The sequence below is a fragment of the Pygoscelis adeliae genome, unplaced genomic scaffold, assembly GCF_000699105.1.
Source record: "Pygoscelis adeliae isolate BGI_AS28 unplaced genomic scaffold, ASM69910v1 Scaffold232, whole genome shotgun sequence".
Classification (NCBI taxonomy): Eukaryota; Metazoa; Chordata; class Aves; order Sphenisciformes; family Spheniscidae; genus Pygoscelis; species Pygoscelis adeliae.
In genome coordinates, this window is record NW_008824473.1 from 1,334,749 (window position 1) to 1,362,679 (window position 27,931).

At 40.0% G+C, this 27,931-nt stretch overlaps 1 protein-coding gene across 1 annotated transcript in view; it reads left to right on the forward strand.

Moving 5' to 3' along the window:
* ANKS1B (ankyrin repeat and sterile alpha motif domain containing 1B) overlaps positions 1 to 27,931 on the forward strand; it is a 450,276-nt gene that overhangs the window by 412,848 nt on the left and 9,497 nt on the right. The window contains 5 exon segments of the mRNA XM_009321298.1: positions 6,486 to 6,614; positions 10,743 to 10,818; positions 17,787 to 17,794; positions 22,044 to 22,130; positions 26,745 to 26,882. Coding sequence (XP_009319573.1) covers positions 6,486 to 6,614; positions 10,743 to 10,818; positions 17,787 to 17,794; positions 22,044 to 22,130; positions 26,745 to 26,882 — 438 coding nt within the window.

Genomic DNA, 27,931 nt, shown 5'->3' on the forward strand with positions numbered 1-27,931 from the left:
TGGGTCGTTTTAAGCATCGTTGCTAAAGTCCTGCTGCTGCTGCTGACAAGAACCAGCAATGCACATTCTCGCTGTTCTTAAATTACTGATATATTAATTGCTATCTATTCTGGATGCTGCAGTTGCATTTTTCATGCGTGTTTATTGCCTTTTGTTTCTGCCTGCCGAAGATACTGTGGGCAGATCCTACATCTGATGCTTTGTTTTAGTTGCCTGGCTACTGTAAAATGTTATCTTAGCTTTTGCTGAGGTGTCACAGATGCTTTCTTGATGAGCGTCCAAACAAGGAAATATGTAAAAGATGCCGGTGAATGCTATGCTTGCCTAGTTCTGTTGCTTTTGCTAGAGATGCTACAGTATGCTTCCTTTGCTTTGCTACTACAGACTATCTGTAAAATAACGTAGAAGGGAGGCTGAAACCTTTCATTTATACAGCGGAGTCATGGTCAATACCAAAGGTAATATTATCTGTATCCTCGTCTGCAAAGGAACTGTTGTTGGAAGGAGATGGTGGACAACTGCTTCACTTAATTGCAATGCATTCTTTTCTGGTAATTGTTACAAAGAAAACGTATTTTTCCTGTTGACTGTATTGCCAGATTTTTCCCTTCCTCTCTCTCTGTGAAAGTCTCCAACAGAGAGAGATTCAAATCTCACACTTAATTAGGATGTTGACTTCAAACTTCCCTGCCAAAACCTGAAAGTAACCAATATTTCTTCTGCTCTCTGCATTTTCTGTTTATGCCTGCATAACTTTATCTTTTTACATCACCAGCACTTCTGACTAAATTGTTTTCTTGTACTCACAGTTTGAAACCTCTTCTAAAGTCTCTGAATAAGCTGTGTTTCCTTCCAGTCAGTCCAAAAATATTTTGCCAGCAAATAAATAAAAAATTACTTTTAACAGCTGTTTTACTTCCTTCTTTAATGTTATTACAAGCCTTTTCTTAATCATTCTTGCCTTTTGGCAGTTGCGGTGCATTAATATTTACAAGATGAGATGTAGTTTTCTGTTTATATTAGCAGTCCTCTGTCTGTGAGATCTGGACCAACCAGAATGCAGGATATCCTTTCTCATCGATTCATCAGGTTCATAATGTAAGATACAGTGATAAATGGCTATGTTGTCACTCTATGAATGTACAGTCTGTTGCCGTGGTGTTATCTACGGGTGTCACGTCGCTGAAATGACAAAAAAAGTTCGTAACTTGTCCGCCCTCTTTTGGGATTATGTGTGCGCGCATTCGTGTATCATGCCGTGTGGTTAGCATCTGTTGGCTGTATGGTGTACATACAGGACGTGGGGGGGATTGCCAGCAGCAGTCTCGCTCAGGGGGAGCTTTGACTTCTGTTCCTGATGCTTTTGTTTGCGCACTTTTCCAAAGCAAGAAACCGTGTAAACAGCTCCATTTGCACAGTTTCACCCCCACAATGTGTTGTGCTGCCCTTTCTGTGTTAATCTATAGGCTTTGCCTAGCTGAGGAGCACGCCGTGTTTGCAGAGGCACTTTTGGGTAATTAGAGGTAATGCTGATGGTGCTCTGAATTTTCATCACTTCTGTGACAGAGGCACATCTGCTGTGCACGTGAGAGCAAACCTGGTGATCGGTATTGCAGCGTGGTAAGGACGACAGCCAGTCATGCAGATTTCACTAAGCATAGTATTTCAGAGGAGCTGTAGATTTCTCCTGATTTCTGTCATATAACTGTCGTCTTGGAGCATTTCTGCCAGAGAGGGGCTGTTCTGGCTACCGAGCTTTAGAAGCTTGTAAAATATAAGTACGCCACAAACCTCTTTCCATTATTTCAAAAGCCAAAGATATAAGGAGCTAAAAAAACTTCTCTCACTCTAGGAATTAAAATGTAGGCAAATAATGAGGATTTGGCTGCTCCACAGAACATTTAAAATTCTTACAGGGAGAAAATTATTAGTTTTTCAGCCAGAAGCGTTGTATCTATGTGTGCTCAAATTTATTGTTGTCATGGTGACTAATGCATGTTACCATAACTAGGCATGAGGCTTTAACAGGTGAAAAGTTATAAGATGCGGTCCTTGTTAAAAATTAGTGCCTTCAAGCCACTCAAAACCAGGCCTTCTTTTTTTTTTTCCCCCTATAGCATGGAGGGGTTTTAACTTCACATTTTTATAAAAAGATGAAGCAGATGTTAGGTTTTATAGAAGTTGTATTGAGATTACTTCTTACCTGTGACTACCTCTGCATCCAGGTGCCTTTAGTGTGAGTCAAATACAGTTTCAGAGAATGGGATGAGATAGAAAAATGTGCAACAATTGTAAAAAATTACCTAATAGCAGTAATCTGCTTCTGTAGCTCATTTGACGTCAAGCATCTGATCCTTTCTAGAGCACTGAGAAGTGCACATCTGCCCATTTTCAGGGTTATGAAGCACTGCAAGAGCATGAGATATTGGCCTTTAAGGCTATGACCTTTATGGTTAAAAGTTGTCACTGTAAAAGGATTGAATCTTTACCACTCTGGCACCTGACTTGAGACCGTTTTGTGATTGTAAATTCTTTATCTGCAAAATGTGGAGCAAAAAATCTTCATTCTCAAGGTGACTGAGGCCAGAAAGTGGAAAGGCACTGGTTAAAGGCATGGAGAGGTTAGAATACTAAAACACAGGCAGTACAGCAAAAACGATGTGATAAATTGCACGGCTGTCTGATGAGCTGTAAAGTTAGATGAGGAATAAATTATCTCTTGCCTTTCTACTTCATCAGAGAGATAAAATTCTCGATACGTGTATTGTGTCATAAAAAATACATAAGCTTAAATGTTTGATTATTTCTTATAATTGCAAATTAAATCTTCAAACCAGAAAATCTTTATCCTATCATATCTATTTTTTAAAATGAAATCAAACATTACAGTTGGTCCTGCACGGCCATTTATGAACATTTCTATACTGCTTGAAAGTGTTTTAGGTGCTTATGAAGGTCCTGAATCTCAGTACATCACCCGTGAGTTGTTCCACACCAATTCCTCAGATTTAGAACTACTAGTAATTCCTATTTTTCTACCCCAGACTTGAGACTTGTCATTTCAAGTCTTCTCTAGGTCAAAGATGTTCCTACTTTTTATTTTACCTGAAGTTAATTGCCACCATCACATCCTAAATCTCAGAATTTAAGTATCTGACTAGAGTCAGTCAGCTGAGGAGCTCCTTTTCTTCCTGTAGAGGTTTTTAGGCCCAGATTTATGAAAGTATTTAGCTGTCTAAATCTTGTTTAAAAGCCTTTCTTCTCTTTAAAAAAAAAAAAAAAAAGGAAAAAAATGAAAGGAAATTACATGGGGAATATGTAATAGGAATTACACTTCTAAACATCTTCATGGATCTGGGCTTTGGAGACTACCCTGTTATAACTCAGTCTAAATAGGTAATGAATCCTAGCAATAGTATGGTTTTAAAATCTAAGGATTTTGGTAGGAAACAAAAGGAAAGGAGTCTAGAAGCCACTTCTGCTGAATATTAAAAACCACTTATGATACAGTTACAAAATAAAATTTTATCTCTATGTATAACACGTCTTCTTCATCCATCATAATAATCTATACCTATGATGTTTAATCTTATGCAGCTTTTCTTAGTAGCTGCTCCCTCTACAAGACACATTGAAATACATGAAGGATCTTCAGGTGCAGTGGTCTGTCAGGAACAGCAGAAATCCCGTATCTCTGTGTTCCCTTAACTTCAGCTGTATCGCGTGTTTAGATCATTCTGGAGACATGTACAGCAATCTTATCAATTCTGTTTTATCTAATTTAAAATGAGTAGGTACTAGGATGATTGTATATATGTATAGAGCAATTAATGGATACAAAGAATGGTCTCCACAAAGTCCCTAAGTGTCTCATACACTAGTTTTATTAGCCTGGTTGAAGATTATTTCTCATTTCCTCGTGGTTATTGCTTCCTAGCTCCTTTATAAAATTGAACCAATATGAGAGGTAATCACTGTTCCTCTTGTTACTGCCCTTCATTTACAGACAGAAACAATGCAATTCACCATGTTTTTAATATCTTTCATGTAAAAGGGAGTCAAACTGTAAAACGATGTACTCATTTCACTCATTAGGTACCCTGCTTAATTTGTCAGTACTGCCCATTTTCTGCATGTGAGGAAAGTCACCTGCAGACCAGCGTGACAAAAGGGTTGGAGCACTACCCAGGGTCATTTATTCCATAAAAATTCTGGTCCTACCTCATGGCCATCCCCATGCTTCCTCGGTGGACAAACCAGTGGTCAAAAGATGTACTTTTATAGCTTCTCTGTCCTGAATTTACTCCTGTTCCATCATAATAACATTTTGCTAAATGGCTAGGATGAACCTCCTGAGATCTGCTATCTTACACAGAACATGCAGGAGTGTATCTTTATTAGGAAAAAAAAAAAAAAAGGACTATTTCAAGTGGTCTGTTAGCTATGGCCTTGAACAGTTCGTGAGAGACAGCTGAGCACACTGTGAGAATTTGTGATGGGTGCAATCCATCTTCTCTTGTAGTCAAATACAAACTCTACTAGTAAGGATGCAGATCCTTATCCCTTGTAATATGATTGAAACCTTATTTTATAAGGAGAATGGCTACTTAAAGAAATCAAATTCCCATGTCAGATTAAATATGATAGAAGGTTTTTACACATTAATGGTCAGAAGAATTCATTTCTGTGGATACAGAATGCCAAAAATTGGAGCAATTGATCCTGCTGCTTTCTTTTCAAAATTTGAGGTTGAAGTCATATCCATAGCATATAGGCAACTTAACTAGGCAAAACAGAAATTACAATACTGTATAATTTGTAGATGTGCTAATAGTGCCAAGATTAACTAGGTTCGACTTGTTTTATGACGTTCACTTGCTTGAAGTTACCATATCGGCAGGGTAATGTTGATGTTTCCAGATTTATCTCTTGCTTTTCATTGCAGAGTTGTGCAAATGTGTATCATTTCATTATTTTGTGACACATGAAAATGATGTACTTGTTTTGTTTACTCTGTCCTGATTTAATTAGTAGGATGTGATAGTTTGCCAGACTTTTGAATGTCTTGGATAAGAATTTTTCATGTGTTTTTGATGCTTAACTTCTTTTTGCTTTAAAAGTCTTAACTTCTAGCCATATTCTGTGTGAAATGCTGTTGACAATTCCTTGCCAGCTTCAACACATATTTTAACAATATGACATGCATAGAAAATACACAGAGATAAGTGCAGGTAAAGAAAGAAGTAGCATAATCCAAATTGAAATAATTGTATAGGAGAGGGTAAAATAGTTTGAGAGAGAACAAGCAGGGGAAGAAGGAGGATCAGGAAGGAGAAATCTGATCCCCAAAAGACAGAGTGGGCAGGCGAGGGGAATTCAGAGACAGACCAGACCAGACCAGACAGGGTAGGGGAGAAGTGGGGCTGGTGACAGAGGGAAGAGGGCTTGGGAAGAGGAGGAGGACTCCATCCATGGGTCATTTTCAGTTAAAGTGAGCTGACGCTGGTTTGGCAGCATCCCTGGTGTTGAGGACATGGGCAGTGTGGGCACATGTGAACGAAAAGTAGAAGAGATCACAGTTAAAAAAAAATAACCTCAAAATAATATTTTTTTTTGCATGGGTACGCAAGGCGGAAGGAGCCCCCAAGGGCCCAGAGGTCAGTTCAGGTCCAATAAAGCCATGTCTGAAAATGCGCAATGGCAGGTGAGACCCAGAAAAGCCCTGCCATGCTGTGGGTATTCCTGTACCAATGCCTGCGTTGGCTCTTTTTGGAAGGGAGAAGAGTGTCCTGTGAAGGGATTTGGCAGCACACTGCAGTCCTACCCATGTTCTCTGAGGCCTTTGAGGAAAGAGGGGAGGTGACAGCTCAGGAAGGCAATCACCTATATCAATGAGAATGATGAATGTGGAAGGGCAACGTTAGTAACTCTACAGTGAGACATCAAGAGAAGGTGATCAAAGTAAATATTCATAAAGAGATTAAAGAATGCCTCATATATTTGAAGAATGTATAATAAGTCTTCAGATCAAAGCAAAGTCTCAGTTATTTAGCCATTTAGGAAAGTTAGTTATCGGTTATATGTGCTGGATAATGGAAGACATTAACTGTGCAGAAAAGCTTGTAAAACATATATAGCGGAATTTGTGAATGGCATTTTTGTGCATCTCATGATTTTTTTCCAAGTGCTCTCATCCTCATATATGTATTGTAAACAGTTATTTTTAAGGAACATTTCCGGTGCCTAATGGTTTTATTCTCAAAGCAAATAGATTTAATTAAAGCCTCATTAAACACTACAGTAGATGACTTTGTATTATAAATTAAATCACGAAAAATGTTGTAGGAGTTGTATTCCCTTATTTTAGTAACATGGCTCTACGTGTAGAAAAAAAATTATTGCTAATTGAGCACAACAATGGAGGGCTACTTTATAGCGAATTTGTCTGCAACTTCTCTTATATCTCCAACAACTGTGATTTTCAGACAGGAGACTGGGGAGAGCCTTCAATTACCTTGCGACCTCCAAATGAAGCCACAGCATCAACGCCTGTACAATATTGGCAACATCATCCAGAGAAACTCATCTTCCAGTCATGCGATTATAAAGCATTTGTAAGTGTTGATAAATTTACTGGTTTGATTTGGCGTAGATATATTAATCTTAGGTTTTGATAGACTGTTGGTTTTTTTCATTTATAATATTTTTTCAGTCACTTTTAATGAGACTGTCCACTTCCTCTGAAATACTGTAATTGTAATAAATGAGAAACAAGGATGCACAGTACTTTTTGCTATGAATTTTGTGATATATTGCAGTTCATGTAGCAGTAGTGTTAGAGAAATGACACTATGAATAAGTGGCTAAGTGTTGTAGAAGTGACAGAGAGAGCAAGCAGCCGTACTTCTCATCTGTCACAAATCCCTGTCTAGTACTTGTGGAAAAATAATAAATCATAATATGGGATCTTCATGCCTACCTTAATGCTGTGTACACGGTAGTTAAAGTAAGTATTGCCTTGCCTGAATTTTATACACCTGTTTTTGGGGAAGGAAGCTAGGGAAGATGGAGATCAGGGTCCTGAAGCAAAGTTTTCCATCCATGGGACAAGCGCACATTCAAACCTCTCCCAAATTGATGACTACTTGAAGTACCCGTAGCAGTCAGTTCCTTCAGGGCAGGGAGTATTTATTTTTACCTCCTTATAGCTGTAACCAATTCCCACTTTCCATCCCTGGAGAAACAGAGCCTCCCTTCACAGCTAAAGACAATTAGTGTTCTTCGGCTGTTATAAACGCTTGTGAAGGAGAGGAAGGTCTCCTGAAGTACAGAATGTCATATTGGAAGACTTTGTTTTTTTAAATGAAAAACGCTCTTCTGAAGCCTTGCGTTCCCGGCAACAGGGCTGGGGGGCTGGTGCTTCTGGTGAGCTGAAGAAGTGCTTCAGCCCAGCTATTTAAACTCTTAACGTTTCCCCTTCCGACTTTGCTGGAAAGCACTGTTAAAGTTGCTGAAGGTGCTTCCTAGACCACTGTGTCCTCTTCAGAGGTGGCCACCTAATGAAGCAAGGCTGACTTATTTTACAAAGGACAGGGGCTCAGTAGTTGTAGTGCCTTTAGCATAATAGCTGGGGGTTAACCGCTTGTCCAGGACATGGGTTTTAGATCCTCTTCACCTGAAGAAGCTTGGATCCGTAGTGCTTTTCAGGATAATGCTCTGTTCACCAGACACTGGAGCATTTTGGGGCAGAGTTGAGGGCTGATGGACCTGATTTAAAGCCTATCCAGAAAAGTAGGAATTAGAGACTAAGTACAGGTGAGGGAGAGCTTGGCTCCCACTGAGGAAGGACAGAAGGGGTGTTACAGGCCTGTCTCGCTGGAGCAAGTCTGTATCCTTCATCAGACCTTCATGGGGTAGAAATTGCCATGAATGCAGTGATTGTCCCTGGACAGTGACTAGAACCTCTGCCTTCCTCAGCAAGTCACAGTCAAGGTCCAGTTCGCCTGCTCTCAGTCTTGCTCTCCTCCTTATGCAGCACCTCAAATTGAAAAGGAAGCTTTGTGATTTCTAGTTCTTTAAATATTTTTCATAGTTTCCAGTAAAGTGAACAGGTTTATCTCAAAAGTGCCTCTTATCTCACTACTTGATCCAGCAGTAAATTCATAATCAGATGTAACCTTTGTAGTAGATAGGAAGGAGGCTGGATCGTTAAAGAAATGAAGTTGGGATGACCCGGAATATCCAAGTTACTGGTGATTAAGGAAACACCGTCCTTTCCTAAGGACCGTCCGTCACTGCATTGTCTCAGCTCCTTGAGCTGTATTGACCTCAGCTTTATAGAGTAAAACCCTGGCTTGGGAGTTATAATGGGGGCAGCTTTCATTGTATGGCACATCGCTCAGTTGAATTGTTGGATGTCCTCTGTGTCACTCCCACATGCTCTGGGTCTTTGAGGAGGAACATTTCCAAAAGCACAGCAAGTCAAAGAAAAGCAAACTTCCCTCCTAGAATTTCAGATTTTTCTGACAACTAAATTGGACAGTACCTCTGTGGTTTGTCTATTCCACAGTCCACCCTAGGAAGCATTTCTGAATGCCTGCAGCTGAGGCTTTTTGCTGCTGTGCAGATGGGACAGGAGCTGTCCATCTCTTCTCTTTCTTCCTCTTGTTCTGCCATGAGCTCAAAAGCACTTGTTTTTTGCCTGATGCCTGACCGACTGGTAGCTTTCAAGGAAATACCAATTTGTTGTGCTGTAGTCTATAAAAAAAAATAAAATAAAAAAATTTGAAGAAATTAATTGCCTCCTTCCCAAAGAAGGCTAAGGATACCAAAGGTGTCAGACAGCAGGATCCGGAGAAAGAGACAGTTCAACTCAAGACTCTTTTTGTTAATTTTCTAATTTCAGAGCTTGCTTTAAATTCGTTGCTCTTCTGCAAGGGTGATATCAAGCCATCCCATCAAATTAATGCCCAAAGCCCTATTCATGACGCCATCGAGCCCCCAGCTGGAGTCGCAGCTGCTTGGTTTATGGATCTTTCAGATCTGCAGTCCTCCAGGAATGCCTTTCATTTGTTCCTTTCTGCTTGTGCTTATCTGCTAGTGTTGGTGTTGCTCACCCTTCCATTTATAATGCCCTGTAAAGTGTTTCTCACTAAATACCAAGTTGGCTACTGTCTACATTGAAGTATTTATGTGTTTTCTTGCAGGTCAGAGACATCTGTGGTACACAGTGTGAACTGAAGGCTTTAAAGAAAATATCTCAGTTTAGGTCAGGACAGCAGAGAGTTGAACCAGTACACTTTCTGTTCAGTTCCAGCTTGCATTCAGCTGTAACTGAAGTTATTTTTTTATAGGTTCTTGTTTAAGATGAAGCTGGTTCACTCTCTGGTTGGGTCAGCTTAGGCTGTTTCCAAGGAGAGTCAGTGTGGTAGAATGAAAGGGGTGAGGCAGCGGTGGTGGGCTGCAGCATCCTCTGGGAAGAGGCTCCTGCCCACGGCGCTTTCTCTCCTCCAGCAGCTCACCTACCCTGTTCTCACCAGTGGCATGACTTCTCTTCAGCTCTTGTGTTGCTCACTTAGGACTGAAGACTTAAGAGAAGCCATGGCATTGCCCTGCAGTGAGAATGCAAAAAGAGAGATCTCTGTGCCTGGGGAGGAGACGATGAGGGGTGGCTTGCTGTCGTCTTTCCCCAGTTAACCCAGACTTGCATGTGACACCATATAGAAATACAGAAACAGCCTGTTTGCAGAGCTATACGAACATGTGCGCATCCACAAACGCACACGCCTGTGGCGTCTATAGGAGAAATGCAGAGCATGGCTCTCGCACAGCCCTGTTAGCAGTAACAAGGCTGCTTGCTGCTAGGCGAGAACGGCAGGGATGATGCAGCCAGCTCCATCCCTGGAGGAGCAGCGCCATTCAAACATGGTGTAGAGAGGTACTGAGACCCCAGAGGAACAAATCCAGAGGAGCATAGCCTGCTGTCAGGGTGCAGGAGGGCTCAAACTGCACGTGCCAGCAAGTGACGTAGTGAGGAAGAGGCAGGTAGAAAAGGGGATGTGTCAGTGAGGCACTCCCTGCCTTGTGTACCCTCGGAGATGAGCAGGCTCCTCTGAGAGCATGGTGGCTTTCAGTGAGCTGAGCTGGGACCCCAGCCGTCCTTCAGATCAGTAAAGGCTTCAAAATAATAGTTCAGGGTCAGCCTTTTCTTAGGAAGAAATAATGGTTTAAACTAGTGTTCAGTTGAGATTTATTTTCTTTGTTTGCTGACATCGGGCTCTGCTATTTGCACATAAATTAGTTACAGATTGAGTACACAGAGGTTAAGAGCGCTGCTGGCCTTCACGTCTACGTGATTGCACACATAGTAATATGAGTTTGGCAGATGGCAGCTAAAAAAAGCAGATTCTCCATTTTTTAATCAAATTACTTTTTTAAGATGGAATCTGTAGTATTTGCTTGCTGTTTGAGTGACTAAGGTGATAAGCTAGAAGACTTTCAGATATTGTTTCAAAGGGCTCCATCTGATTCAGTACACTTGTTGCTGTGTGTTCCTGTTTCATAGGTTGATTAACACACTGGTTTAAATGATTTATCAGAGAACTGCAGAGTAAAAAAACTCTAAAGCAATATATTAAGTTGACTGCTACCACTATGGGTTTTTAGGCATTTTTAGTGCATTTCTGCTGATGTTTGTCTGTTCTGGAATTTTAGTTAAAAAGTTTAATGGATTTTTATTTTAGTATTTAGGTTCTATGCTGGTAAAAGAGTTAAGAGGCACAGAGTCAACACAGGATGCGTGTGCAAAGATGAGGGTAAGTTAGTAAACCTGCTTCTTTCTCTATCATCATAATATTAAATAATATCAACTTGTGATTACTTGTACTGTGCCCTTTTTGCTTTTATAATGTTCCGTTACCCATTTGTTTTCCATTGTCCTTGCATTTACGTTGGTATTCAGTAGGAAGTCTGTTCTGCCTTTTATCTTAATTTCAAGTAATACCAAAGTTTAAAGGTAGATTTTTATTTTGCATGTTGTATCTAAGAAAAAAACAAATGTATGCGTTATGTTTTCTTGTTTCAAAGTACTTTCCACGCACTTTAAATGTGCCCATATGGCATTGCTTTTATAAACAGAATTTATAGCTCGTATATGATAATCTGGATTGAATTTACTACGTGAAAATATGTACTAGTAAATATATTAACATGTTACCAAAGCCATTGTTTTTTACATATGGTCTAATCCTACAGTCACATAATCCTATGGATGCTTTTACTCACATGAGTGTTCCCATTAATTATGAGTTACTTACATGCTTATTGATTGAAGGATGAAAAGGCATCTAATTCATTTTCACCTGATGGTGGAAAAGCAGTTAGGTTTCCTTCAAACTGGTAAGAATATGTTTTCCTATGGCTCTTTGGCCTGATACTGGTTTGTAGAAAATTACAATGAGGCTCAGTCTACCTCTAAGAAACATACTGCTGCTGGAAACTCAAAACAAGCCACCGGCCAGCTACGCGATTTATTCCCAACTGTAGCTGTAATAAGAATGCACCTGTTCATAGAGATGGTGAACATATCATGGTCTGGCATGATTAATTAATGAAGAATATAATTGTTTGGTAATCTACCAAACATGTAAAATTACATAGATGAATGAGCGAAATCCTTTCTTCTGTGGATCATAAGTCTTTTATGCGAGATGCCTCTGAGCACTAGACGTAGCATTCAGATCAATTAGAAAGCTGGAAGATGTGTAAAATTCATGCAATCAGACAACCATTTCCTATTGGTTACATATCTGCAGCGCGCAGACTTTCGTACAAGCTGTTTTAGCTAAGGGCTGGCAGTAATTCACGCTTCCTAGATTGCCTGAAGATCTATGGCTTTTCAGCTAATTACATGCTAATCATTCCTTACCTGGGCTTAAACTCCTCTAAAAAAAGCCCCAACAACTTGACTCAGCCTGATCTACAGTCACATACACGTGTTCTAGGGAATTAATTGGGGCTGCAAGCATACCATCTTCCAATCCAGTTTTCAAACTGTCACACTTAGCAGGTCAATTTTTTAGGCATATGCCTGTGCAGATCTTAGGGCAGAATTTGACACCATAGTAGTATATGACAACTTCAGTAAGTTATTTGACTGAACTAGGAAGCTTAACATCAAAAAAAATCACTCTAAATAATTTATAGATTTTTTTAAAGTAATAATTTGGCAAATTTATATACCTGAAAAATTAAATGTTTGAAAACAAATTTAATGTAAAATACAATTTTTCTGTAAAAATAATGGAGTTGCACTAGTAGTCTATAGTGCCATACTGGACACTTATATAATACAGCGATGCAGTTTATATACATTTGTTTTTTGCATTCTCTTTTGAAACCATTGTGCTGTGAGAATGTTTATTTTCTGGTTTGAGGGGTTTTTATTGCAAGGAGGTTTGAATAAAACAGTTTTTAATCAGGATTTCATCTATTCTTTCTATGTAGTCCTTTTAATCATATTCCTATTCAAGTCAGAAGCAAAAAACATTGACTTAATGGGAACAGATTATTATTTTAGCATCAGTTTCCCGGTGAGAAAAATGTATCTTTTTCCAAAACTTTCTCCCTCTGGTTGTGTTCTGAATGTTGGTGTCTATGAATTGGGAGTCCTGAAGTTTTGCTGAGATGTTCATTATTGTATTTAAGTACCACTGGGTTCTCATTGAAAATTTGGCTTCTTTTACAGTTACATTTTACTTTAAATGTACTGAAAGGGACGCTTCACTTACAAAAAAGAAGTGAAATATTATTTGACTATAATAAGTGATATATTATTTGACTGCTTCTCAGGTACTGAATTCTGTCCACTCTGTCCAGTGTCTTTAGAGTCAGTAAGATTTTTACATAGGGTTGTACTAATGTGATAGAGCAACATTTTTTAATTTTACTTTTTTTTTTTTTTTTTTCATTTTGTCATGGTTTAACCTCAGTCGACAACTGAGGACCACGCAGCCACTCACTCACTCCCCCCGCCCCCGGTGGAATGGGGGAGAGAATCAGAAGAGTAAAAGTCAGAAAACTCATGGGTTGAGATAAAAACAGTTTAATAATTGAAATAAAATAAAATACTACTACTACTACTACTAATAATAATAATAAGAAGAAGAATATACAAAGCAAGTGATGCACAATGCAATTGCTCACCACCCGCCGACCGATGCCCAGCCAGTCCCCAAGCAGCAGTCACTGTCCCCCGGCCAACTCCCCCCAGTTTATGTACTGAGCATGACGTCACATGGTATGGAATGTCCCTTTGGCCAGTTTGGGTCAGCTGTCCTGGCTGTGCCCCCTCCCAGCTTCTTGTGCCCCTCCAGCCTTCCCAGTCGGTAGAGCATGGGGAGCTGAAAAGTCCTTGACTGGTGTAAGGACTTAGCAACAACTAGAACATCGGTGTGTTATCAACATTGTTCTCATCCTAAATCCAAAACACAGCCCTGTACCAGCTACTAGGAAGGAAATTAACTCTATCCCAGCCGAAACCAGAACACAGTTATATCTTTCAAATCTATAGCATGCTGCAAACTGAAACACGATGGAGGGGAGTACATCACATATAACCTTGTACCATGTTGAGGTCCTTCTCCACAATTTTTTAATCTTTCTGGAGTCAGCTACATAATGGTTTTTAAGGCGAATGTATGAAAATCAGGTACCTAATTTTTCTATCGATGTGGCTTTAGCTTCTCCATCTTTAACTTAATGCTGCTCAAAAAAGTGTTGATATTCACTGGATGTCTTCCAGTCAGCAGATGCACAAGGACGAAAGAAGCCTATCAGTGAAAAAAAAGTATCTTGATCTTCCTTAGTCATTCATAGATAGAGAAAAACAACAAAAATGACATGTTTGCTGACTGCAGATCCCTCCTTGTTAGTTGTAGATGCTTCCTGTGCTTTCAGTTATTGCAACTGATGCTTTTGGTTCTCAAGGGAAGTGTCATGCGGATATCCCTTGCATCTCTCCGCAGAGGGACTTAGAGCAGCCCCCTTCTCTTATAGCTTAAGAGTGAAGGGAGATCCTAAATCTTCTATAATGCAAAAAAAAGAACCAACCAAACAAACAAACCCCCAAACCTGGGAACCTCTGTCTTAATAACTCTTCTTGGCTGTCCACTGTGCTTCTCAGCATTGTGCAGCAGTGTGCTCCAGCAGGGCAGATGATGGATTTGTTTGGGGAAAATCATGCAGATGCAATAGATTGAGCTCAGCACAGAGGTCAAGGTTATACATGCTTTTTGTTCCCACCCAAATTGCAGACTCTTGCAGCCATCCAAAATTATGGATTTTTGGCAAGAACTGTGCCTATTAGAGGGATTATACTTTATTTTTCCATTCACATATTTGCACTCCAAGGATGGATTTATGTTTTATGGTTTCATATTTGTTTCCAGCTATTTTCTCTCACAAACTCCCTCTGCAGTCGACAGCACTGTCTCCATATCTCCATTCACCACCTGCTGTAAACTGATCTTTGCTACTTGGAGATTAAAACTTGCTGTCCTAGCCAGAATAGATTTATTAATTATATTTGAGAGATACCTTCAAGAACTTAAGAGCTTTCATCTTTCTCGGCATGGAATAGGAAATATTACAAGTTGTGTTTTCAATCAGATTACTGCCTTCACTTCAAATCACCATAGGAACATGAAGCGAGAATAAAATGTGTTTACATCAAAATAAAGAAAAAGAATGAACTTTAATTGGAGGTAGGAAGAAACTTGTTTTCTACAGTAGACTCCACCTGGCATTTACACATCTGCATTCCTTGACCAGGTAGAAAGGGGACCATTTTATACTTACTGGCATGAGCACAGCAGCAAGGTAGACTTTTTCCTTGCAGTAATGTTAAATCACTACTGTTGCACACACCAACTGCACAGTCTGAACCCATCAGATATTTACTGCGGCAGTAGGGAACTTAGATTTTGTTCTTGGATCCTGCCACTTTCCTGAATATTATGTATCTTTCTTAAAGGTTTTCTTGTTAGAAAAGAGGTTCTTACATTTCAAGTCAAAGTCTTGGGGAATGAGCAACATAATTCTATTCACAAAGCAGGTGTTTAAATGTCTTGCTGACTTAAGACCAAAATGTCAAAGTTGGAATTGTTACAAAATCTGCTTCTTTTATCTCTGGAGAGGAAGATGAAGCAGAGTTGACTCTTCTACTGAAAATAAGTAGGGTCTGGGGCATTCCTTCCTCCTTTCTTCTTACATAAAGAAGGAGGACCTGGATATAGATGGCAGTTTCCTTGTTTCTGCTAATCCCTTTCTACTTTTCAATCTCCATTTCATTTCTCCCCGAAAAGTAGAAGTGTCCTCCATAGGCTTCCTAGTGAACGTAGCCAGGCAAATACCATGTCAGGATGAAATACTGTATCTGAGAATTTAGATTCTTCAGTCTCTGTTCTCTTGGGACTTGTCTCTCTGTCTCTCTCGTGTGGCCACTGCTTTGGGAGGGCCTGCACATGGATACTACTCCAAAGGAAAAAAGAAGTGGTGGGAGGTCTTAAAGATGTTCAGTCCTTATGCACATTCACATCATGCCATCCCATGTTCTTCAGAGGATTGTATGTCCTTGAACTCTGTGGCTGAAAGGAATCCAAGGTGTAGGAAGGATGCACTGCTCTTTCAGAAGCAGATAAGTGTATACAGATATCGCAAAAGCAAAAAACCTCTCATTCTCAAGTAGATGAGTTGCAGGTGCATCCCCAGTGCAATGTTCGTATTAATGATGTAGCTTGGAGGCATCCACTAATTGTAGAGAAGTAAACAGTCTTGTACCACAGGGATTACAGATGCTGTCTTATTCCAAGAGGTATTAAATTATGACAGTGATGCATTTTTAAGCCTTGTGGACTGAGAGAAGTTAGTAAATATTCGTTACAAGGCAGATTGTAGTTTCAAAATTGGCTTCAGAACTAACTGGTCAAACATGAACTTTGACTTTTTATTTCCATTTCATCTCACAAATGATATTGTCAAAGTGATTCACTCAAAAGGAACTGTTTAATGAGGCTTCATAAGCCTTAAATAAGTAATAGACTTACGGGTATGATAGTAGGTGGTACCAACACATATTTTGAAATGTGCAGTCTGATGCCATTTGGAATTAATGGTTGCTACCAGTAGAGGAAAATGTTCAGATTCTCATAGTGAAGTGGATTCCAGTACATAATTGAATAGTAAAATTGCCAGCTGCAGTCTTCAGATAGCTATTAAAAAACAGTGTAGGACAGAATTAGCAGATTCATTTGCAAAAATAAAAAGCCAAGATGAAAACTTAAGATTTTACAGGCTCATAAACTTGTACTCAGAATTTATGTATGGAATTGTTATTGACTTGGCATAGCTGAATAATGTCTTTTTACTGTGTATTTGCAAGATCGAGTATAATTACACATGCAGTAAAACCTAAAAATGAACATGGTTTCATTTTGGCCACTGTATGAAAGCTGAGTAACCCAGTTATAAATGTGTATATAAGTACAGGAAAGTGGTCAACGTGGCAAAGTAGAGGTACCAGTGTATCCCGTTTCCTCTTGGCAGGAAATAAATAGATGAGAGGAAAGCATTTTGAGAGTGGGCTGGATTACACCATGTGCTACAGTATATGAAATGAACGTGTGAGCGTATTACTCAGACACCATTCTATGTGTGCTCCTGAATTTCTTATTCAGCTGCTTTGTGTGTGTGTGCACAGAGATACCATGTTTTGTACACTGCAGGAGTATTCAAAAGTGTTGGATTAGTGCTCTCACTTCTGCACAGAACAAGGTATTTGTAGTACAGTCCTGTCTTGAAAGGGTCAAAGGCCCTTTAGGGTTATAGGTTTTGTACTTGCATGTATTTGCTTTTTAAAAATAAACAGCTAGTTTATATTGCTTTATTCATAGAACAAAGTCCTCTGCCTCTTAAGCCATTGTTAATTACCTTGATTTGTTAGGCACACTGGCTGGGTGGATCTCAAATTAGTTGGATTTTAGTTTATATTCTAAATAAATGTCTAGCAGTTCTGCACAGCCTTTAACTCAAAATCAAAATATAGGTGGAAATGCTTTACCCACTTAAGACAATTTGTAATACTATACTATGGAAATCTGTTTAGAGTCTGCTTGTGAGTATGGTGGTTTTTTCAGTGAAACTAAAGAAAATTCATAAACAAAATCAGACGCAAGCTTGCATTCGCTCGTGCTGTCTCTCTGGCACCACTGCTCTTGCATCCCTTTATGACCAGTTTCAAAAGGAGGAACTGGGAGCAGCCCTGTCCAAGGATATTCAGGGTTTTGGCACTGTCCTGCGTAATGGCAGCAGCGGGTTCACTTGCAAACTCAGAAGGGTCTTAAATCCAGACCTTCATTGTAATAACTAGGCAATTATGCAGAAGATGCCTTCCACCTCCTTCTACTGGACGGATCTCCATTGTGGGTGCTGAGGGGATGAAGCAGCTTCATTGCAGCAGCTGCATCAAAATACAGGCGAGGCTGCTGTTCCTGATATTCTTTATTCTGAAGAAAAAGAAGCTCTATGTCTTTTGGGGGGGTCTGGGGAAGCTGAACATATGTCACATTAGATTTAGGATGGTGATGCTTTCTTCCATCTTCACGTGTCTGCTTTCAAGCCTGCTTTATGGTTCTTGAGTTACACGTGGCCTACTTCCATGTAGTCATCTACCTGTCCGGTAGGAAGTATTTCAGAAGTGGGACCAAAGCTCAGCCTCTCTGGCACGGCAGACTGTGCAGCGTTAAGACTCCTCGCTGCAGGAGCAGTGCACCTGAGGAGACAGGGCATGCACATCTGTCCTTATGTAGATGACCAGCTGATCAGAGACAGGCGCTGGCAACGAGCCTAGAATATGCTTGCTGTTCATCCAGATGATTGTCCTAAAGAAATGTATTAAAACAAAGAGGCAAAGTTACAGCCACAAATGGTGGAGTTCATAGGAGCTGTGACCAGTTCCAGGCTAGTGAGCAGTTGCCCAAAGACAGGGTCCTGTCACTATGATTGCTTCTACATGAGATAAAATCTAATCCTGCTACTATGGTATGAGCGTGCCTTGGAGCATTAGACCATATGTCAGCATGATCCAGACCTTCATTGTAATAACTAGGCAATTATGCAGAAGATGCCTTCCACCTCCTTCTACTGGACGGATCTCCATTGTGGGTGCTGAGGGGATGAAGCAGCTTCATTGCAGCAGCTGCATCAAAATACAGGCGAGGCTGCTGTTCCTGATATTCTTTATTCTGAAGAAAAAGAAGCTCTATGTCTTTTGGGGGGTCTGGGGAAGCTGAACATATGTCACATTAGATTTAGGATGGTGATGCTTTCTTCCATCTTCACGTGCCTGCATTCAAGCCTGCTTTATGGTTCTTGAGTTACACGTGGCCTACTTCCATGTAGTCATCTACCTGTCCGGTAGGAAGTATTTCAGAAGTGGGACCAAAGCTCAGCCTCTCTGGCACGGCAGACTGTGCAGCGTTAAGACTCCTCGCTGCAGGAGCAGTGCACCTGAGGAGACAGGGCATGCACATCTGTCCTTATGTAGATGACCAGCTGATCAGAGACAGGCGCTGGCAACGAGCCTAGAATATGCTTGCTGTTCATCCAGATGATTGTCCTAAAGAAATGTATTAAAACAAAGAGGCAAAGTTACAGCCACAAATGGTGGAGTTCATAGGAGCTGTGACCAGTTCCAGGCTAGTGAGCAGTTGCCCAAAGACAGGGTCCTGTCACTATGATTGCTTCTACATGAGATAAAATCTAATCCTGCTACTATGGTATGAGCGTGCCTTGGAGCATTAGACCATATGTCAGCATGCACATGACATCCGATGCCAGCCTTCAGCTGTGGCTCCTATAACTTTGGCTCAAGTCCATATGCTTCCCATAGAGGCACCAGATGGACAAGAATATTTTGTCATCTCATCATGTCCTCACAGAGTTGATACGGTGGCTAGAACCTGAAAAGCCCAAGGAAAAGGAATACTGATTCCTGTGTCCCAGCTTCTTCTCGGATTCTGGTCACAGGCACAGGCAGAGATGCCCACTTGGCTAGCACAGAGGTGTGAAATGTCTGACCATGAAAGCTATGGGACTCATCTCAACATCCTAGGATTTAGAGCCAAAGCACTTACAGTGCCTGAGCGAAATGTATTCATATTGTATCTCTGAAAACTCACGTTACACATCCTGGCAGCCACCTCCTCCATTAAAAAGAAAGGAACAACAAGCAAATAGTATGAGCTTACCATGACAACTCAAAACTGCTGAAGTCTGGAAACTGCTTGGAAATAATTATATGGTGAACTTCAGTTACTGTATCACTGGGAGTCGAGCGGGGGGAATAGAGCTGTGTGTTTTTCATAATAGCACTGTCATAATAACAAAGGATGTTATTCCACTGCCCAACTGTTTGTTGCAATGGGGGTACAAGCGCAGAATTGTTTCCCAAAATCATGTTTCTACACTTACAGTCTTCCAGAACACCTTTGCACAAATCCTGAGGTTTGTATGGTTTGCAAGCTGATAAGGGTCATCCCGTGCTCCTTACCAGCTGAGACAGTTTGGCTTAATAAATTACAAATGTCCATCAGTCTCTGATTCATTTCCTGATTTGCCAGCTGTAATTTAATAGTATCTTGATGAGCTATTTCACTCAGATACAGTCTTCTGGCAGTTCACGACCTTGATTAAATACTAAATATCAGGTCTGCTCTAGACAACCCCGGGTGAATGTGGAGCAGATAAGGAAGATGACTAAATTACAAACTACTGGTCTAGATGAAAGAGGACTCCCAGATGGTTAGTGCAATGTGGCTTTGCCAACAGGAAATTTCACCTTTATGGCCAATGGAAGATAGTGCAAATTAGACCAAAAAGCTAAAATAAATGAACTTAGTAGCTGTGTTTGTATAGCATGTTGGAGGAGAAGTGGAATTTTGCTGCTAAGGAGGCGAGGAAAGAGATAATTACAATAATCAAAATTGGAGACAAAGAGCTCCTGAGTGTAGCTGTCGGGATAGAAAGAAAGGACAAAAGTTGGATGATTGCTGGGTTGCCAGATGATTAAAGTGATGTTGTCATATTTGTGAATATTTTGTCTGGTTATGAGCGTATGCGGGGTATATTGCTTGTTATTCTGATAGATGTATGTACTGCAGCTTCCATACAGTCACTGTCATGCTTTCTGTGCATTGAAATTGAATTTGAAGAAAAGGCTCATTTAGGACCTATTATAGAGACACGCGCGCACACACACAGAGGTAGGTACTTGCTCTGCTTTTGGCAGGAGTACCATTTCTTTCTCCACTCAGTTCAGAGACATGCAGATCAGATTAGTGTCTTCCTTCAGATTTTGTTAGATTCTTCAGGATGTTTTACGATTTAAGCTTTAATTTTTTAAAAGTGCCTAGCCTTCTGGGTGAAAGAAGCTTTCTCTGGGATAAATTGACACTTGATTGTCGTCTTGAGTCTGTTGTCATTTGATACTGAGAGATGCAACAGTCCTCTCTATTACACGGATGGGTGGGGCTCTCCTTGAAACTTTATTTAGAGGTTTTAGCCTTCATGGCACGGACTCTAGTTGCAGAACGCAGCTAGATCTGTAGCTTTGAATTTTATGCTGGCAAAAATGGAGTCTCATTTGATTCTGGAAGGAACGAGATCTGATAAGGGGACTTGATTACAGGTTTTTTTCTTTTAAGCTTTTGTTTGTTTTGCTCTCTAGTGTTAGATCGCCTATTTTTCAGACATTTTTTTCAGATACAGTCTGTGTTTTCAAGCTTATATCTATGCTGTTTTATTTTTCTTGAAGAATACAAAACTATTGCTGCTACTTTTGTTCAGCTGCTCTAATGATCTTTCTAGGTGCCAATTCTAGACCTTTCAATGTGTGTGCTGATGTTTCTTCATATTTAGCTGTAACTGAACTTGCTCTTTCCTCTCAAGAAAGTGTTTGATTGATCTCTGATTGTTTGCAGATACTCCCATGAGTGAGTGTTCTCTGAACGTTATCTACTTTATTTATCTACAGTAGTTTTGTATAGAATAGTCTAGTCTGTCATTGCCTTCTACCTTAAAAGAATTCAAATCAGCTATAAACTATTATGCCATATTTGGTTTTTTGTCTGGTTGGTTTTGGGGTTGTTTTAGTAAATTTAATCTGTGAGCTAATCAACAGGTTTTTCTGCAGAGAATCTATCCCAAATAGTTGCGCAATCTTCTCAGCGGGAAGTATCTTTGCTGTGTGCATCACGTTGAAGGCACGCAGAAGTAGACTAGCATAAAAGAAAAATTAGCTTTATAGGAAGACATGAACTGTAGGCAGGAGAACCTGGCACTGAGGGAATGCAGAATAAGCCTCCGTGCTAATTCATGTGTAAAGCAGCTTCCAGTAGCAGCTGCACTCAAGGAAGTGCAGACGGTCAGACATGACAAGATACAACGTTGGACTGACAGATTGACTGGCAGGCCTAGAGGGCTGCAGGGATACCTCGTGTCACAAATACAACTGCAAGAAGGCGAGAGAGTGAAATATTTCTAAAATACCAACTAATTGCAGCACAGAAACAGTACTACAAGAAGTACTGCGCTGTTGGTTTTTACAGCTGGGAAGGGCAGGAAGAGGGGAGGGGAGGCAGCGATGAATGGGGAATATCAGATAGATGTCTTAAACACACACATTTTGGGAAACCCCTGATTGCATGACTGGTCTTTTTAAGCCTGGCAAACTTATTTCATTCTCTTCCCATTGTGCTAGGAAAAAGGAGAATTTTTACCATCCTCACAACAAACTGTAAAGCTCCTTTTAGTTTTGTAACTACAAGGCAGCTATTTCAAAAGCCCAGACCATAGTCAGCTCAAGAAAAAGTCAAATATTTGGATAAGTACCTTTTGTTTGACTTACGCATTTTGTCAGCAGAAGAAGAGAAAGAGCACTGTTCTTTCAATGCAACACAACTCTAACAACATTTTCATTTTGATTTCAGAAGTCTACAGAACAAATGAAGAAAGTACCAACCATTGTCCTGTCTGTTTCTTACAAGGGAGTCAAATTTATTGATGCAACAAATAAGGTATGTGCAATTGTTCAATATTAGCTTTTATTTCTCACAGATAGGAATACCTATGAGACTGGCTCTGTAAGAGCACCAGGCCAGAGAGGGGACAGAGTTGCACTTTGTGTTTTCCTCTCTTTTTTCTCTTCTCTCCAAAACGGATGTAATCTCATTGTCATTCTCCAGAAACTCAGTCTGGAGGACAAGTGAAGCAGCTTTAACGGCTCATTTGGAGAACATTGTGTCCAACCTTCTGCCATTAAAAGGCAAGCTTATCACAAAAGACATTTGGCAGGGAGCCTCTGTGGAATACTTTACCATATTCTTCCCTATACAGTTCCTTAAATATGCAGAAAATATATATAAATTTGTTCATTAATATAATTTTGGGGGGAAAAAAAAAAAAAAAGATGTCTCAATGAAGAATAAAGATGCAAGATTTTATCCGGGACCAGCCATTGTAAGAATAAGACACATGAGCCTTGAATGTCCTTTTCAAATGTCAGAGCCTCTCTGAGAGCTGTTTTCCTGGTACTAGCCATTTGACTACCTGAACTGCAGCAGCTTCTTAACAGTTACTATTCCATATTTTTTTCATCTTCCTGTGTGGCAATGCCCCTGTGCTTTGTTTCTTACATTTAAAATACATCCAACATCTTTAAAACAAAAAAAACCCAAAAACCAAAAGCAGAAATTGGGAGATCAGAGAACTCAGTGATGGATAGAGCAATGGGTTATTGCTTAGCCAAAGTAAAATGTACAAGCTCTGTAAGCAGGAGTAAAGTAATGCATGAATTTCTCTTCTTCAGATGTCTAAAATGGCAAGAAAATGCAATCCGTACTGATGCTTGCATACGAATAGAAAGGAAATTATCTTTTCTGTTATGTGACTAAAATTCACTCAGCAATATAAAAAATAAATCTGACAACCCAGCTACCTGACCAGGTTAATAATGTATATAACTGCTTTGCGTTGCTGAACATTCAGACCGCACAATACCTCTAGCCCAGTATCCATCAAACTTGCCAAATCAGTCAGTTTTTAAAGGTGTTTAACTAGAACTGGGCTTTAAGTGAAGGAACAAAAGCAGATTTGTGAACTTCTGCTAGAGTTTGGAAGCCATATCTAGGGTCAGAAGATGGCATGAAAGAAAAACAGAGGTGAAATTACTGTTATGTCAAGTCTGGCATATTTGCCAGAGCAGAGAGGCCAGGGATTCCCGTCAGCTCCTTTTTCTTCCATTGATTTAAAACTGAGCTTCTACAACCCTCATTTCCTTTATGTTCTCTGATGTGCAGGGCATAAATCAGGACATTGTAATGCTATTAACTCTAACTTGGATAAGGCTGTTTTCAGCTCTTAAATCTCCTCTCTAGTGTAAAGGATGTAACTGCAATGTCCTTAGGTTTGCAAAAAAAAATCAGGAGAACAAAAGGAGCTTCCAGTATCCTTTTGCACACAGTGCAAAAATCTTGTGTAAGACGGAAACTTGAAAGTTTGGCAAATTACATTAGGTGGCTCCAGACCAGTCCCACTGAAATCTTATACCTAATAGTGCAATAGATGTATTTGATGGAGGTAAATAATGCCACAGTCCTGTGTTTTTTCTCAAGTGGTAGATTGCTTTCTCTCCAGTTCAAAATCTGCACTGCCTTTCCCTTCTGTAAAAACCAGGTAATAGCCTGCAACTCTCCCAGGAGCGTTGTTATCATCCTTGTCCACAGTGTGCTGTACCCAATTCCTTCAAGACCCAAAACAGATTAGCACTAAGGTGAGATCCTATTCAGACTTGTACCGCTTCCATATGAGCTTATAGTTGACAGCGCTGGGCACCACTTAGCAATAAATGCATATTTTTTAATGACAAAAATAGCTAGCAATTATGTGCTTGAAAACTCAGCTCTCATGGCTGTTCATCCTTTTCCTTTATGCCACCAAGCTAAGAATTTGTATTCCGAGTCGTAGCAGGCAAAGCTTCAGGTGACGAAGGGGCCCTGACCTCATTCCACGACAGCTATTTCAGTGGCGCCTTGAAGCTTAGCATGACACCACTTTGACATGACACCATTTCTTTGCAAGTGAGGCCAGAAAGAAATTGCTGCTTAGGAAAAAGCAGACTTGCACAATTTTCTCGTGGGTCACAGCTAGCCCTAACTTCTGGATTATTTCTGCCAGGAGGGGGATTGTCTGACAGGAGGCAGGCAAGCAAAAGGAAGGCTGCTTAGCAAAAACCTGATCTCTCAAAGGTATTTCCCTGGCAGAACCAGAACCGGCTTTCAGCTTCCCTGCTTTTTCGGAAGCACCGGAGGATTATCTTGACAAACTGAGTGACAAATTTTAGATCAACTGTACAGTGTCGGTCAGTGCCTGAGGAGTGTACCCAGAACAGCGAGGTGGTTCATAGCCTTGCAGTTGCCACAGAATAAGACTATGGGTCCACTGAAATAGTGACCCTAGGAAACAGTAAATGTGTGCACTGAAAACATGTTTAATTTTGAAAGGCGATCACAGAGGATATCCTATAGAACCTAGGGAAAAAGCTCAATTTCACTACTAATTTTCATCCAGAAGACTTATTTTTAGTATAGCTCATTTTATTCGAAACAAACTTGATATGGATATGTTTCCAAACTTCGCTTGGTTTAAACTTAAAACATTGAAATAATCTCCCTGAGTTTTGACTAAAGTGCAAAGCCCTGCGTCAACCCTGGGTCACCTCGGAAAAGTTTCAGCACAGCAGAGCTCTCTTCACATACACTGCATAACTTCAGGTGATTACTTTGTGGCTCATGATTTGGCATAAATATTTCACATGATTTTAAGACCTTCCAAGCTCTAATTCTTTCTGCCTTCTAAGCTACAGTGTTGCCAATACAACATCAATGACAGTGTATTATAGCTATATCGGTGGCTATCTAAATCCCTGGTTTTGGTATAATTGTAATTCTCATAAAAATCTTTATTGAGGGTAAAAGTTATCAAATTGAGAACGAAGCAAATAAAATGCTTGAAGTAACATAAAAAGCCAATGATTGTTAAGCAGAGATTATACATGTCGTTATAAATTGGCATATATTGAAACATAAGTACTGGTTTTGTCATTTTTATGAATAATGCATTAAACAGGAATAATCAAGTATGTTGCAACAATTTAAGATTAAGAGGATTATTTCATTTCTTCAGTAACAGTTTCCTTATCTTGGTTTTTCCATAATTTGAAATTTGGAATGCTTTTTATTAAGATTTTTCCTAAGCCATGATTTCTTCAATTAGATATGTTAATATGTCTTTTCAAAAACTTGACACCTACATGCAAGGGGGAAAGTTGACACTTAGCAAATGAAAGAAGATATGGCAAAGCATCTTAAGTGACTTAGTTACATATATTTCCCGTTCTTTAAAAAAAAAAAGAGGGGGAGGAGAGGAGGTGGGAGGGAAAAGAGAGGGGTGAGGGAAAACCAGAGATGCTCAGAGACTGTTTTAACTTGGACAGATGCCACTGAGGCAGCAGCAAACGGTGGCTCTGCGAGGGACCCGGACGCTACAGATGTCACGTGTTCTGTGGTGCAATAGCGATGTCGTGCTGCAGCAGGCTTGTTCACTTTGGGTTTTTGTGGAAAAGCCAGAGCTACAGCCAGCAGGGACACAATTCAGAAAAGCATGTAAACTAACTGCTAGGTAAATTAATATTCAATTAATCGTTCTTCTGTTTAAATAAATCATTTGAAATGCGTGTGTTGCTGAAGCAAGGCCTAATCATAAGCCACTCTGCAGTGTCTTCTTCTCTGGCTTCATGGTTCCTTTGGCCTGAACACAATAATTACATATCAGCAATTTATGTAATGAATATTCATAATTTTCTCCAAAGCTTTAAGACAGCTTTTTTTTTTATTTCATCGGACAGACATGCCCCACCTCTATCTCAATAGTATGCTATAGCTTACATTGGCTGTTGCAAGTAGTGTTGCTCAGTGCATGAATGGTTTAATTTTTCTACATCTCTCTTACAGGACGCTGTTATCAGTAAGTGGAGAAAAGTTGCCAGATCCTCCTGTAGTTATCTTTTTCCTAAGCAGAAGCCTTTCAAGAGCTCAGGGTTTCAATTATAAGTGATGTTTGGTGTCTTTTTCTCTTGAAAAAGTATAGCTGAAATTTGTCAAACAACATGTGCAAAAAACCTGGATATTGAGCCTGTTGGGTTTCACCAGACCCTGTCTGTCAGTAGACTGAAACAGTATCATGTAGTGATCATTATACAGAAAACCAGCAGCATCATAAGATGCTCGTATAGTGCTTTGAAACTGTATTTACAGCTGTATGCCAGGAAATATCTCTCTTTGTCATAGGATACTGAATAAACTGTACAAAACTCAAGCGGACCCATAGGGAAGACTCTAGAATGTAATTGTTTCCTACCAGATTATTGGCAATTTTAGATATCATTGGAGAGGGTAAAAATTCCAGTGACCTCTGTAAGATCACACATGGGGTGTATTAAATCTCTTCTTATTAAGAAACTTCTGAAATACTTCAGCACAGCAGATGAGCATAAATGTAAATCTAAACCCACACCTTTTACGGCTCTTTTACATTTAATTCCTAAGTTGATTGAAAATATTTTTTTTAAACAGAATATTATTGCTGAACATGAAATCCGTAACATTTCCTGTGCTGCACAAGACCCTGAAGACCTTTCTACATTTGCGTACATCACTAAAGACTTGAAGACTAATCATCACTACTGCCACGTATTCACTGCGTTTGATGTGGTCAGTTTATAGAAGATACTTAATAGTTCTTTGTGATAGTAATTAATAGTTCTTCAATTGTATTAAAACATTTTTGGGGTATATGGTGATTAATGGAAGGTATCATTCATTTACCACTTGAAAATACTAATCTACTACGGGATAGTAAAAGAACATTTCTGGAGAAGGGCAAAGATTTTCTTTGATATTGTCTCATTTCCCATCTGAAATAACTCACCTCTGTAACCCCAGTTGTTGACCGTAAACTTAGCGAGCAGCTTTTCATACAAGTTTTGACGCGTAATTCTTCTAACCTAAGCTATAGCCTTCCAAGAACTTTGTAACAAGCAGGCTTGGCCACCCGTTCTGAAATCTCAGCACACACCAAATAAACAAATCAGAACTGGATCAATGCGCATTATATACAGTGCTCAATCCTGCTAAGAGGTAGGTTTGGGAGCTAGCTTAAACTAAGTCTGCAGCGTTGTCCTGCATTTTTGACTATGTTGTACTGCCTGGGTAGTCAGGGAAGGACCGGTTTGGTGATGTCCAGCCTTTGGCTTTTACCCTCATGGGTCCATCCCATGCCAGCCAACAAGGGGTGAAAGGGTTGGACGCTTTCTTGTGGGGGCCCTTTGAGCTCGGACACATCCCACATGCAGATGTGGGCTGGGCTGCTTTTTGGACCGGAGATCAGATGTTACCACCATTAAGTGATTTCTTCAGATTTCTTAGCCCTGCCGTTCCATGAGTTTTAGTGTTTCAGTGTTAAGCTGGATCGGTCCCAATAACTCAGACATCTCTCTAAAGAGTGTTTAGACTTTTTGACATTATATTGAATGAACTGGAAAACGGAAGCTTCCTCTGCAAATGTGTAGAGAGTGTATGAAAAGTTTTGTATTTACTTTAACCAGAGAACCGAAACACACAGATCTGACAAAGAAGAGACCACACAGGTGGATAATTACATATCTCAAGAGGTCCTAGGAATGTTTGGCTACCACACTGAATCTGAAAGATTTGAAACATCTGTGGTAACAGAGATCTGTGCAGAGCATTGTCCTTTCTGT